At 44.2% G+C, this 15,465-nt stretch overlaps 1 protein-coding gene across 1 annotated transcript in view; it reads left to right on the forward strand.

Annotated features, from left to right (window-relative positions):
* fat2 (FAT atypical cadherin 2) overlaps positions 1 to 15,465 on the forward strand; it is a 97,119-nt gene that overhangs the window by 39,759 nt on the left and 41,895 nt on the right. Inside the window, exons 11-16 of the mRNA XM_076739506.1 lie at positions 357 to 4,024; positions 4,631 to 5,027; positions 7,028 to 7,227; positions 8,479 to 8,632; positions 9,703 to 9,936; positions 12,575 to 12,964. Coding sequence (XP_076595621.1) covers positions 357 to 4,024; positions 4,631 to 5,027; positions 7,028 to 7,227; positions 8,479 to 8,632; positions 9,703 to 9,936; positions 12,575 to 12,964 — 5,043 coding nt within the window. The remainder of the gene's footprint in view (positions 1 to 356; positions 4,025 to 4,630; positions 5,028 to 7,027; positions 7,228 to 8,478; positions 8,633 to 9,702; positions 9,937 to 12,574; positions 12,965 to 15,465) is intronic.

Genomic DNA, 15,465 nt, shown 5'->3' on the forward strand with positions numbered 1-15,465 from the left:
ATGTGTAAAAAGGACAAATTGCAGTTTTTTCAGGTATTTCTTGGCCAGGAGTGGTGACTTGAAAATCTCAGAAAGAAACCAAATTAGCATTTTCCTCAAATTTATTCCTTTTAATAAAATGTAATTTTTCAACTAAATAATACATAAATTACCTGTAAAATGTTTAAAAACAATAACAAATATATTGTTATTAAAAACTGTATGTGATCCAATGCAGACCTGACCAAAGGTTCGTAGGAGATGAAATCAATAAAGTGGTGGACTCAGAAATGCATTAAAGAAGCACAACACTTCAGCTATAGACCTTTAAAAAGGAGTTCCAGGGTCTGTGTAACACATTATTTCCTGTCTTGCAGGGAATATCGACAACATCTTTTCCATTGATCCGGAGCTGGGCTCCATCAGTGTGTCCAAACCTTTGGACCTTCAGCCTCAGGACCAGTTCCACTTGACAGTAAAGGCCACTGACCAGGGCTTCCCTCAGCGTACTGACCTCTGCTCCGTCCACGTCCACATCCGTATCTCCGACCAAACCCCACCTGCCTTCGCGTTGGATGAATACCTAACAGAGATCAGTGAAATAAGCGCCCTTGGAACAGCAGTGGTCACCATCTCAGCCTCCAGCCCTGCTGCAGTGCTTTATGGGATAGAAAGTGGCAATCCAGATGGGATATTTCATATCAACCCCTACAGTGGGTTGATTTCAATCCAAAAGCACCTTGATTTTGAGAACTGTGCCTCTTACAAGCTCAAAGTTACAGCTTCCACCACGGCTGGAGCTTCGTCCAAGACTCTGGTTTACATCTACGTAATTGACGAGAATGACAACGCTCCTGTTTTTCAGCAGAGGGAGTACATGGGACAAATAAGTGAGTCAGCTCACATCAACAGCATGATTATGGGAGAAAGAAACGCCCCTTTGGTCATCCAGGCTTCAGATGCAGACCGAGATGCAAATTCTCTGCTGGTGTATCAGATCCTCGAACCAGAGGCTCTGAACATCTTCAAGATAGACTCAAGTATGGGCACCATCTCTTTAATTTCACCAGTTGACTTTGAAGCCAAGGCAGAATATCACTTTAGTGTGCAGGTAAAGGACTCGGGGGAGCCATCACTGTATGCAGCAGAGCCTGCCAAGGTCACTGTTCGCGTCCTGGACCTGAATGACTGCCCGCCACAATTCACCTCCACAGTGTATGAGTCATCCGTCATCTTCCCAGCTGTCAGAGATACAGAGGTCGTGCGCATCATGGCCCATGACGCCGACTCGGCAGTCTCATACAGCATCACTGAGGGGAATCTTCACAATGTCTTTTCAATTCACCCCAATACTGGAGTCATCACCGTGAGCAATGCGTCTGAATTTAGGCCATTTTACCAACTGGTTGTCAAAGCCTCTGACGGCCTCTACAAAGACTTGGCTACCGTCAAGGTAAACGTAACAAACCTGACAGCCAGTGATCTTGACTTTGAGCAGAAAGTGTATTCAGCTAGCGTAACAGAAAACCTGAAGACAGTCAAAACTTTGGCAGCACTCAAAGCCACAGGCTGTTATTTAAATGAGCCTGTTTCATATTCTGTGGTAAACCCAATGGGAAGGTTTGCAATTTCTCAGACATCAGGTGTACTCGAGACAACAGGTATCCCCTTTGACAGAGAGGAACAAGATGTTTATGATGTAGTGGTGAAGGTAGAAGACATGAGAACACCGCCAAGGACAGCTACAACCCAGGTCAAGGTTTTTATAGATGATGTCAATGATAACTCTCCGCAGTTTCTAAACTTGCCTTTTTCAATGATGATATCGGAAACCTCTGAACCAGGAGATGTTTTGTATCAAGCGACCGCCATCGACAGAGATGTGGGAGAGAATGGATCCATTATGTACTCGCTGGAGGAGCACTTTGACCTCTTCAGGATAGATCCTGACGTAGGCGATGTATCGCTTCAAAGGCCGCTTGACTTTGAAGCTCTGAATAAGTATGTGTTGACAGTCTTGGCTATTGATGAGGGTGAGCCCAGTCGCAGCACATTGGCACAGCTCAGTATTCAAGTGAGGAATCAAACCAACCCAGTTTTCCAGACTCTTCTGTATCCACTGAAAGTCCCTGAAAATGTGCCCCCATTCACCACCATTTTACACGTCCAGGCCAGAAATCCAGAGGGCTATCGGCTTATCTACAACCTTGAGGAGGAAAATGCCTCAAAACACTTCCACATTGATTTCAAAACTGGTGTACTGACGGTCACCAACCCCCTTGACTATGAGAGCCAAACCATGCATGTGTTGACAGTTAGAGCTTCTGACTCTGTGACTGGAGCTTTCTCAGAGGCTTCCATTGAAATAGAAGTAGAAGATGTGAACGATAATGCGCCAGTTTTCTCAAAGCTGACGTACTCTGCGGTCATTGCTGAGGGGCTCCCGATCGGCACCTCTGTGATACAACTTTCTGCCTCTGATAAAGACTCTGGCAGAAATAAAGATCTGACCTTCCAGATTGTGAAAACAGAGAGGAACGACACTGATTTCTTTGAGATAGACGCTCATAGCGGGTTGATTGTCACAAAACAAGTGCTGGACCATGAAAAAATGAAACACTTTAATTTGAAAATCAAGGCCACTGACAATGGAACTGCTCCTCTTAGTGGTGAAGCCTATGTCTTCATAAATGTCACTGATGTCAATGACAATCCACCAGACTTTGTCACCTCCCAGTATGAAGCCAAACTGGATGAAATGGCGAAGTGCGGCCACGTAGTTATCAAAATCCAAGCTTCAGATCCGGACTCCGAGGACCTGAATAACCTCAAGTACAAAATCCTCTCAGGGAACGAAGGCCGGTACTTCAACATCAATGAATCCTCAGGAATCATCTCCTTTTCTAATGTCTGTAAGAGGAATCTGGATCCGTACTATAACCTGACAGTGGCGGTTTCTGACGGAGTGTTTCAAAAAACGGCACCAGTTAATATTGACATGATGAGCAGCAACAGGCACAGTCCGTACTTCAAGCAGAGCATCTACGAAGCAGAACTGGCAGAAAACGCGGAGGCGGGAACTCGTGTGATCCGATTAGCAGCCATTGACCCTGATGATGGGCCATACGGCAGCGTTGACTACACAATCATAAATAAACTTGCTGATGATAAATTTGCCATCGACGATGATGGGCAGATTATTACGACACAACCACTGGACAGAGAGAACCCCGCCCAGAGAGTCATAGCTATCAAAGTGATGGCAAAAGACGGCGGTGGAAAAGTGGCCTTCTGCACCGTCAAGATTATTCTCACAGATGAGAATGACAATATTCCTCAGTTCAAAGCATCAGAATACCAGGTTTCAATTCAGTCAACTGTAAATAAAGGCTCTCCTGTCATTCAGATCATGGCTTATGATGCAGATGATGGCAAAAACGCAGATGTCACCTACACAGTAGATGAAGCCGAAGAGGTGACCGAAGACATCATTGAGATCAACCCTTTCACTGGAGTTGTGAGCGTCAAAGAGAGTCTTGTTGGCATGGAGAACAAGATCTTCAACTTCAAAGTCAAAGCTCGTGACGGCAGCCTTCCTTTCTATAACTCCACAGTCCCTGTTCAGATCAAAGTGGTTCCCCCTGAGGTCCCTCTTCCAAAGTTCTCAGAGCCTCTCTACACCTTCTCAGCTGCAGAGGACATCCCCATAGGGACAGAGATAGGTTCTGTGAAGGCAGACTCTGATATGCCCCTTATTTATAGCCTGGTGGATGGGAACACTGTGGAAAGCAACAAAGACAAAGTGTTCACTTTGGACAAAGAAAGTGGAACCTTGCTTTTGCAGAAAACCATCGATCATGAAAAGACAAAATGGTATCAGATAGATGTGATCGCTCAGGGGAGCCACAACGGGACTGATGTAGCATCCCTGGTGTCCGTCAGCATCCAGGTCCAAGATGTGAATGATAACCAGCCCATGTTTGATGCAAACCCATACAGGGCCGTCCTGGCTGAGAACATGCCCGTTGGAACCACTGTTATTCAGGTAAGATCAAGAAAATCTGGAGTCTTTATCTTGGGAACGAGCTGATACTCAGTGTGGACAGAAGGAGTGTGAGGTCTGCTCTTTTTGGTTCTTGTTAAAGGCATTTGAAATTTGCTCTCTTGTACACTAACTTTAAACTGCTTTTATAATAATAATCAATTCAAATCTTTCTTATGGTAAATGTTAGCAAAAAACTGCAGAGTGTTGATAAACCAGGGGCAGACTGGCTGCAAATCCACCATTGTTAATACAATCCAATGGATTTGCTGATTTACCAAATTCAAAAGGAGCTATAAGTTGTTTAGTTTTTATTTTTTTTTACTTGTTAATAACTGCCACTGCAGATATGTAGCGCAATGAAAGTTAGCTGTTTATAGGGTTAACAATAGGGTTCTACATTTTGGAATAATGCGTGAAACAAAGTGGCAGAATGGGAGTTTGTCACATGGTGCTGATGTTGTATGAAGCCTACCTTTGACAAGAGGCTTAAAACAGACCAATGTTTCTCTTGAAAGCACAGAGATGAAAGTGATATAAATCTGCTCTAACTCCCAGCAAGACAGCAGCAAATAATTATTTCCACCACATGCTCATCATGACCAACAGGTGACGGCCAACGACCCGGACACGGACACCAATGGTCTTGTGACCTACAGCTTGGAGTCTCTACCTGAAGACACCATGGCGGACATCACCGAGGTTTTCTCCATTGATGGAGAGAGCGGCTGGATCACCACCGTGCGTCAGACGGACTGTGAGGCGACCAGGATCTACAGGTTCAACGTGGTCGCCACAGACCACGGCGGAGACATGAAGCTGTCGTCCAGCGTCCTGGTTGAGGTGACGGTGATGGACGAGAACGACAACCCGCCAAAGTTCTCCGAGGACGTTTACCGCGGCTCGGTGGTGGAGAACAGCAGTCCCGGTGAAGTCATTGTCTCCATGACGACCACAGATGCTGATGTGTCACTGGAGAACCGCCTTGTGACGTGTTATATCACAGGTGAGCGCGTCTAAATATGTATTTACGAGTGTGTGCTCATGGATTTGAGCCTTGGAAGTGACTGTGTGTTGTTTCCTGTCCGTATTTTTAAGTTTGCATGTGTGTGTGTGCACAAAAATGTGATTTCGTGTGGCTCATATACTCACTCGTGATAAAGTATTCGTATCTTTCTTTGTGTGAGTGTGTGTGTGGTTATCAGCCAAATCACTGTCCCAGTGAAGATTTGCAGCTTTGTGGGCTTTATCAAGACATTAATGAGGTGAAATGAAATTTCTGTTATTGCCCTCAGCTGAGTCATGATATTATGTTATTCAACCACAGATTAATCACAAAGAAAAGCAGTTTGACAAGCCGATGGAGCAGGAATACCAATGAGATGCCCTGCAGCTAGCAGCAAAAACAAAACCTCATATTAATGCAAATCTTCCATTTTCCTCCAGACAGTTAGAGCCGGACCGTTCTGAAGGAGCTCGCTGTCACAATGTGGTTGTTGTTGGAAAGTGTGACAGAGGAATATTTGCACTGGGATTATTTGTAAATGGTTGGGTTTGGCTGAATGTTGTCATTAGCTTGTCAAAAGTAAACAAAAACAGAAGCAAACACTGGACATGAAAGTTGCCCACCACCAGTATGATCAATGTGAGGATTTTACTTATTCAGTCTTTCACTGCTTCCACAACAAATTCATTGCTGTGACATTCAGTAGCTCTTCATCAGGGCCGCTGAGGTGTGGAGGAACCCTTCAGAGATTTGTTTCCCAAGTTCTTTTCGTTTTTTGTGGTTATCTTTTTTTTTTTTTTTTTAGCAAATGACGTGCCTTCATATATCTGAAAAAACAGCAGACTTTAATGCGGCGGCATACTGCAGCATGCAGATGCTATTTTCATTTTAGTGATCTAAATGTGGTTTCAGAGGCTTTTTTTTCAATGCTGAGTAAAAATCTTGGGCAATTCATGTCTATATCTGTGCTTTTTTGAGATTTTGAAAATCATATCAACATAAATATCACGTATGAACAGCCCTCAGTTAAATCCTACTGTACATGCCATCCTCCTGCACTGTGGTAGCCTTTAAAAACATTTGCCTGTGTGCATTTCAGTCATATCACCTATCCCTCATCACGCTGCGGGCTGTTTGTGTACAGTAGCACTCAATTAGTACTTAATCACTTCCAAAGCAAACCACACAAGACCTGTATGGCAACTTTTGACAGCTGTGAAGGATTGAAACTGTTCCCTTGTTGGGGCTGAAGTGTTCAGTGAGCAGGCCAGACTACCTCAACGGCTCCACCAGCGTATGACACCTGTCAAACAGGTGGTTGACTGACTGCGAGGCGGTCTGCTGTAACATACAGACTAATGGCCACACTCAGCAGCCAGTGTCAGAGAAAAAAAAACTGTTTTCATCTCAAAGATAAAAGTGTGAGAGAGACACATGAAAACAGTAAAATGCAAAGTACCCAGGTGAGTCAGACTAATGTTAAAACATTTCCCTATATTATAAAAAATGAGGAAAAACAAGGTGGCAAACAGAAGTGATTGAATTATTCATTAGGAACAACATGCCATCAGAACTCAATATCAAAGACGCTGCTGTTTAGAATAAGAAAACTATGAATTTAAAAAACTTCATGCTACTTAGAAGGTAATAGAAAGTTAGAAAGACACTATAATGAAAGAAAAAGCAGACAACAAACAAACAATAAGAAACTCAGACACGACCTTGTTCTCTCTGATGTGAACAGACATTACAGCAAACGAGAAAACATCATTTACATAAACTGTGAACGGCAGGAAATAATTTATAAAGGTGATGCTTGATATTTTATGGACCATTAATCAGTTTATGCAGATTAATCAATAATGGAAAGATCATTTGTTGCAGCCCTGGCTCCCTCTAAAACTGTTTCATGGCCCCGCTGTCTCCCACTTGTCCCCTGAAAGCCATTTCTCACATCTCAATGGTGTCTCTAGTAATTCAGTTCTTCATCACGCCTGCAGATGGGGACCCTTTGGGCCAGTTTGCCATCATCCAGGAGGATGAGGGCGAGTGGGGTTTGATCGTGAAGGAACGCCTGGACAGAGAGACCAAAGACAGATACACGCTCAGAGTCACGGCCACCGATGGGAAGTTTGAGGCTCCGGTCGTGGTGGATGTCCACGTGCTGGACATCAATGACAACAGTCCACTGTGTGAACAGGTGAGGAGGGACGTGAGGAAGCATCGCATCGTCCTTATTTATCCATCAGAAGTTAACAGCAGCTTGCCAGACACAGTCCCATCTGGGAGATGCTTCATACAAGACAATAGTCTTCTCGCCTGCTGGGAGCCGTTAACGGGAATTACATTTTATTTTCGATGCACAATTTCTTTATACCAGTGATAACAATGTTTTGCAGTAAATTAAGTCTTCATTTACAAGTAATAAAACATGCTGCCTGCCTCGCAGTGCCTCCTAAAACCTCCACCAATAATCAGTCTCATTAGTCTGTCTTTCGCTGGAGTGTTTTGGTGAAGAACAAATTAATATTTGTGGTTTTTGCACGAAAATGGTTTAATTTTAAGACTGTTAAAAGTACGGGTCAACCTCCACCAACATGTCCTGTGAAAACTTTACTGTCTTCATGAGATAATTTGCTATCAGAAGAGAATTCCCTCCAAACTATAGACCCCCTCACACATCGAGCATCGCAGCTGCAGCAACAGAACTGAACACGGTCCATCCCAACCGTTCATATTTTATTCTGCTGCCCACACACAACCCAAAACATGTCAGTGTCAGCTCTGAAGGGAAAGTCTCTGTAGTCCAAATAAGAAGTGGAGCAAGTACAAACAGAATATTTGGAGCTCTGAGCTGTGGTTGGAGGAAGACACCTGAGTATTGTTACTTCATTGATCTCTGATTTCTTGCATACGCTGCAACCTTAAGGAAGTGTTCAAGTAATTTTCACTTTCAGCTGTTTGTTCAAAGTTCACCCAAACTGCTGTCCATCATTTTAAGACTTGGTCGAGTCATTATTCGGTTTGAGTATTGATTAGAATTTAATTTGATTGGTGGAATAACCAGTAAACATTCTACTTTATACTTAAAGTTATTCAGAGATATTCGGGCCTCATTGTCCTGATCAGGGACACTTTGTCCCACTCTGCTTGCTGTGCTCCTCCTGATGTAGAAGACCTCGGGGGAGCAGTTTTTCAGATGGTGGCTCTATAAAAACCATCTGACACTAAAGATTTTCCATTTTTCAAAGTAACTCTTGATGTGAAGATCGATTGCTTCTGGTTTAGCTGGAATAATGAGTTCTGACCAGTGCTAAAATGTTTGAATCACCCTTCTTCTTGTCAATGCTGGAGCCCAGTCACTGTGTCAGTTTGTTTATCCAGCTCTCAGTAGCTTGACTGAGAAAAGAGCTATGCAAATGCAGGCCTGATTATTGTTATTATCCTCCAGCTGGTGTACACGGAGGCGGTGATGGAAAACTCGCCCTCCAGCATGTTTGTGCTGAAGGTTTCAGCTTCAGATCCAGACGTGGGAGCTAATGGCCAGATCTCGTACACCCTCCACGGTCCTGACGCAGACAAGTTCCATCTCGACCACAGGACAGGTATGACGGCGTCTGTTTGGGGTCAAAACACGAGAGCTCCCTCTAAGTGAGCTGTGCTGAGTGTTTGAGTTGGCGATACCATCAACACTGCAGCTGCTCAGAGAGGCTCTGCGCTGAAAAGAGCCAAAACCAATTCTGTCTTTTTTTTTTCCCCCCATTTTCATTGAGTGCCCCACTGACATCCATCATACTTCATTTCTGTCATAACATTTCTCTCATGTCTTCAGTGCCACCTGATTTCCTGTAAGATATCACACAGCTTTTAGCCATGATAGCAGAGAGATTCTGCAGCACAGGTCAATTGGTGCAATTTAAAATATGTTGACATTCATACTTACAAAATGCTAAATTTAGCTTTTAGCCTACTTTGAAAGTAATGCTAAGATAGCAAGAGAGCATGCTAAATATAATAAACAATAGCAGTTTACCGCTGATTAAGTGTGTTTACACCAGAAAGTGGCAGCGCACAGTTCAACTGCATGGGCTCTGCATGATTCACAAGGCTAGCTGGCAAACTGCTGTTGCTAATGAGCTAACCGCTAACACGTGAGCCAGCTGGGAATATGCTAGCACTAGTCAGTCATAATAGCTGTGGTGCAGGGGTGCAAAGCAGACAGTAAGCTACCACAGAGTTTATTTAAGATGTTTTTGTACCACCTGCTCTTGTCTGCACTCGTCTCTGCAAACAATGCCTTTTTTTGGAGTTATTCTCTGGAAGAACAGGTTACATATTTGTGAGACTAATCGCCTGCTTCACAAACTGTAGTGCATATGACTAGTCCTTTTCTTTCATCTGTAGAATAATATTTAAAGTTTTTCACTGGCTTCCCCCTCATTCCTAACATGGAAAACATGTTGACTTGTAATATGTTAACAAGCTAATATATGAAGCATTTCATGGTAAAGATAAGATGTCATGCAAACGTCATCATTTTAAGATCCAGTAGTTAACATGCCAAATCTGCATGTAAGGATGCTAGCATGTTAGCATTAGCACATTAGAGGGAAAGAAAAGTCTCTCGTGGCCATTTTGAAATCTGGCTTCACTGATCGTTTCCATCCTTCCTCAGGGGAGCTGTTTACTCTGGCTGTGCTGGACCGGGAGCGGGAGGTTGAGTACAACCTGGTGGCAAAGGCGACAGATGGCGGGGGGCGGTCATGCCAGGCCGACATCCTGCTGATGATCCAGGACATGAACGACAACCCACCTCGCTTCTCCTCCAGCCACTATGAGGTCACCGTGTTCGACAACACGACGGTCCGAACTCCCATCGCAGTCTTATACGCCAAGGACCCTGACACCGGTAGGCTGAGTTTTTACCGCACGATACAATGTGATATTACAGGAAGTACTTTGTGGGTGCCACCATACGCACAGGGCAGACAACAGGAAAAGCAATACATGTCCCAAGGTAGTTCAAAATAAGAGCACCATAATAAATGGTGTAAACATTAGTGTGACTACTAGCATGACTACAGTCCTCTGTGCAGCCACCATCCTCGTCATCAACATCAGATCACCATCTTCATCGTCAGCATGTTCCCAATGTCATAATGGGTGCTGTGAACGTGCAACTTAGAGTTTCAACACAATAAGACCACAGAGAACTTCGTATTGTTTCTCGCAGGTCAGGACGTGTTGTGACAACCCCGCAGTCCTGATGTCAGCGATGCTTAATGCTCTCAAAGCCTAATGCACCGGCTGGCCTTTGTGTGCGTGCAGTACGTGTGTGTATAAATGTGGTACGACTAATTCTAGACATAATAAGGGACTAAGCCATTCCCAACAGAGTTCTGCTCTCTGAAACGCCCACCTGATACTTCTCGACTGTCATTCCCGCTGAGCTGGTAATAATTTGCTGCTCAGGGATTTTAACCCTTAACCCCGGCAGCATCAGCAGTTTGTTCTACTCATTAGGTCACGGTAATTTCACATTTTAGCTAGCTGACGGTCGTTGTGTACACAAGCAGTGTTAGCATGCTAACATGGTGAGCTAAGATGGTGAGCATGGTAAAATATTGTGTCATTTTATCTGTCGGCATGTTGCTGTCGTCATTGTTAGCACGCTGATAAGCTGCGGCTTCACGGAGCTGCTGTGGCTGTAAACTCTGAGTCTTGTTTCAAACTTGCAAGTAAAGTGCAATATTTGTTTGAATTGTCGTCCAAGACGAGAGGCTGTGTGGTTGATAAATCAACAGCGTTCATCCACAATCATCTTCATCTCTGTGTTTTATCACTGCCACAAACGATATGTTTATATTACTGCCGTCTGCCCTCATGCGTGAGCCTAGAGCGCCATTATGGACTGAAAAAAAGTCTGTAAATTTGAGCATTAAATGACTGTTGACTGTAATCAAATGTAGAGATTATTGCTGTTAATTAAGCATTCACGTGTGGGATCCTGGGACACTAAATCCCAACTGTTGGTGCCAAGATGGCAAAGTTTAAGCACACAGAAAAAACTCAGTCATTAGTGAAAATGATCATTGTCAGTCTGGAAGTCTCTCTGCAAGACGTAATGGAAATTTAGAGTTACGTTTCAAGAGACTTAAAGTGCACCAAAGAAATGCGGAGTGATTCTGAACCGATGTCCTCTGGTTTGATGCAGTTCGGTACAAATTTCCACTGTGCTGGTTGAATGTTTTAGTCATTTGTTTCCTTTGATGGTTGGTTGGTTTTTAGGTGTTGGACCAGTGAAGTCAGATAACAGTTAAACAGACTGTTTCCTCGTCTGAAACCAGCTGTAGAGCTCAGTCAGTGTGGTGTTTCATGTTTCTCTCTCTCTCTCTCACACACACACACACACACACACACACACACACACACACACAGAAATATCCTCATTTACACACAAATTCACGCTTGAATTGTCACAGTTCACACGAGGATCGATAAAAATGCACAAAGACACCGACAAATACAGATTTTCTGCCTGTACAAAGACTTCTATACAAACACACACACGCTTTTTTACACACACACACACACACACACACACACACACACAGAGCTGGGTAGGGAAACAGGAGCCACTCCTTCAGATGTGCAGCAGCTTGTTTTCTTTCCCCACACTGGCAACTTTCTCACAGACAGCAGTGACTAATTGATGCTGTTTTTATTGGATGTTTCATCTGCCAAAGAAATGTCAAAGAAAAGCATCAAAAACATTTCAAAGACACATTAAGACAAAAGACAGAAGACAAACTGCAGGTACCACAGAGGGCAAAGGCAGAAATGAAGACGCTGTTGGTTCAGTGGATCCTGTGAACAGTTTAGAAATATAGACACAGATATAGAACATTTTGTGCATTTCACAGAGAGCATCAGGAAACACGAGGAACGAGAGAAAACAGTCAAACCACTCGTCTCTACGCGGGGTTTGAAATCATTGTTATTAACTGCAGCTCCATCTTTAGTTGGCTGAAACCTTCATCTTCTCCCATCCAGGACTTGTCAAACCACCTGTTTGCTGAAGCTTTGCTAGAGTTAAACGTGTTGACCTTTAATCACGGCGCTCCCATAATAGTCTGTGTAATTATCCCAGACAACAGTTCTGAAGCCTTTTAGCTTGTGACCTCTTCAAACAAAAACTTTCTGCTTACAGTTCAGCCTCACAGGTTTCATGTTTAAATGAGCTGCAGGATTACTTTTAATGAGGCAGAAGACTGAGTGACCTGTGTGCTTTGGTATCATGTCCCTCCTCACTGATCCTTCAGGATGCAGGGAGAGTCTGTTCTACCTCAACAATCATTTTCCTTTTGGTGAAACTATCCAGCTTTCAGGTTTCTTCTCAGACAGGTGATTCTCATGAACAACTGTGATCCCTAAAAGTCGGGACGAGTCATGAAGCAGCACGTCTGAAACTAAAGAAATGTCGTATCAGAGGTGTTTCAGTGGTCGAGACACTGCTGGTGACGTCTGTCCCCCTGCGTCTCCTCCAGGTATAAACTCCGAGGTGAAGTACTCCCTCCTGGCAGGCGACAGCGGCTACTTCTCTCTGGACGAGTTTTCAGGGATCCTGCGGCTGGAGCGACCCCTGACCTCTGACACCCCGCCCACCTTTGAGCTGAAGGTGAAGGCCACCGATCGCGGCCTGCCTCGCCACCTCTACTCCATCGCCACCGTGACGGTGGACGTGGTCTCCCTGGACGACTACCAGCCCGTCTTCCTGAGCTCAGAGTACACCGCTCAGCTCCCAGAATCCCTGGCGGTGGGATCCGAGGTGGTGAGCGTCTCGGCCCTGACTAGAGACGGCGGCGGACCGGATCCCGTCTCTTACCGCATCGTGTCCGGCAATGAGGATGGACGCTTCCTGCTGGACTCACGGACAGGTTAGAAAAGTTTTTGTCCATCTTGCTCACACACAGTTTCCACAGCCATGTTTAAGGTGGAGACTTGAGAAGTTTCCCAAGATTCATCACTGCCCTGACTCTATACACACAGCGAAAGTCAGTTTATTCATCATGAGCAATGCTCCGTACTCTTCCTCTGAAAACAGTTGACATAATGTCTTCTGAACTCCACCAGGAGTCCGAAACTAGTGTCCAACCTCCATGTTTAAATTAGGTTGAAGTAGTGGAAAATCGATGCCTTCTGAGGGCTCAAACGAGGGGACAGCAGTGGATTAGCTGCCCCCCTCCTCTGCCACGAGGTCCACAATTAGCCAGTCGCTAACTGTCCGTCTTCCGTTTGGTGCTGAACGGGTAGTGAACAGTCAGTTTACTGCTGCTGTGTTTTGGCCTTTTCAGCTGTTTTTTAGTGCATGAAACTCTGAAAACGCGTCAGTCATTCTTTACTGACTTTGCTTTGTGCCGTAAAGCAACAAAAATCCAGTTTGATTTCTTGTCAATTGAGAGGACAGTTCTTCTTCTTCTCTTCAACAGTAAACACAACCGCAGCTTTGATGCTGTCATTTAATTTCCGTCCAATGGCAGGAGGCTGGCGGTCCACCCAGCGTTTGTGTCACAGCTTTACAGTAATTAAAACGTCTTTAAATGGATAATAATGGTGACATGTTGTGCTTGTTAACATGCAACACCTTTAACAGAGGAAGGCCAGTTATAATCAGTCACAGAATGATGATTTTAACAGATTAGAGGACAAGCACCCACCTGTCTGTTTACCTCTTCAGAGATTATCATAATTCAGGATTAGGATTTGTGTCTTGTGCCTGAGCGAATCATCCATCCCTCCTTTTGTTTTGAAAAATAAAAGTTTTAGCATTGTTGCTAAAAGTTAGAGAGCTGGACTTGAAGTGAAGTACCCCGAGTTTTCACGAGCTCCATCCCCTGCTGGATTGAAAAACTTGCAGAGTTTGGGAGTGAACTGCAGTCTGCCCTTTGGATTACGAGGGACCGTCTCACGGCTCGCTGCCAATAAATCGTTAAAGGGCAGCTGGTCAGAAGAACCGCACTCATTGATCACTGTCCACTGCATTAGGTTTCATTATTTGTGGAGAGCAGGGATTGTAAAAGTTTAAAAAGCCGAGGCGTGGCGATGAAAATCTGGAACTGCATCGTGCAGTAAAGAAAAACTATGTTGAGCCAATAAACAGGCGTTGACAGGAATACATCAGACGTGGCAAGGCTGTTGAGATTATTCGAACATAGAAAATTCATATTTATTCATGTGTTGTTGAACGCGAACAAGAATAAAGTGTTATCTGAAGGGTCTGTCTGATGGCATGAAGAGCCAGACCTCAGGCAGAGGTCTGAAATTCAAGGTCTGCTCAGAAACTAACCCAAACCAGAAGTAACCACAGCAGGCTCAGTCTGCTGTTAACGGGGTTGAATCAGGAGGATGTTTGAAAAGTGAGAGACTTCATTTGCTTTGGAAAGCTGCACTGAACCCTTTAAATGTGTTGTCAAGTGATCGTAAGCTGAGGAGGACGGCGTCTTTACAATGTCCTCCTCCTGTGTGGTCTCTCTCTGTGTGGATCAATAAATGCCCCAGTCAGCCCCGCACACATCACACACAGTTTGAATGGGTCCTGAACTGCATTTATACAGCACTTTTCTATTCTACACACCCGCAAAGCACTTTCCAGCACATGCCACACACACACACACACACACACACACACACACACACACACACAGAACGCTCTGACTGCAGGAGCCGAGATTCGAACATCTGGAGGCACTGAGACAGAGTTCACTCTCTCAGTACGTAGTCACACAACAACCTCGACCACCGAGCGACGTGTGCAGGGCTTTAAATGCATTCCACTAGCTTAGCATAAAGACCAGGCACAGAGGCAAACAGCTAACGCCTGGTGCTAATCTGGGCTCCTGCAAATAGCTGCAAAGCAAATAAGCAAATTTCCCAAACTGTTGAACTTTTGCTGTAAGTGAATTGTTCGAGACAGTTTTTGATTTGAATTTAGAAAGTTTTGAGAACGTTATGAGAAGAAAGTTTTTAGGAATGCTTCATAAATTAAATGTAGAAATTATGAATTACAAACTCTCACAAACTTGTTTTAAGTTCATCTTTAATAGTTTTTTCTGTCCACTGCATGAGAATGACTCTCTGGCTTATTGAGAATTTATGAGTTTTGTTTTATGATTTCCACAGAATGATTCAAAATCACATAAATAAATGACGGATGCTCTGAGTCAAGGATGGTGTGAAGGACACAGTTGTAAACAGTAAATCCCACACTGGCCCTGGATCAGAAGGTGTTTTAGTCAAACACTTGGCATACTGCAGTTTGTCATATCTTACTGCAGGAGCCAGATGGACAGCGGTTTACCCAACGTGACGGCGTAATGTGTCCGTGAATCACAGGAAGTGTTTGGCGGTCCTCATATTTCTGTGGTTTAAAGTTAAGTGT

The sequence above is a fragment of the Chaetodon auriga genome, chromosome 9, assembly GCF_051107435.1.
Source record: "Chaetodon auriga isolate fChaAug3 chromosome 9, fChaAug3.hap1, whole genome shotgun sequence".
NCBI classification, from domain to species: Eukaryota; Metazoa; Chordata; class Actinopteri; order Chaetodontiformes; family Chaetodontidae; genus Chaetodon; species Chaetodon auriga.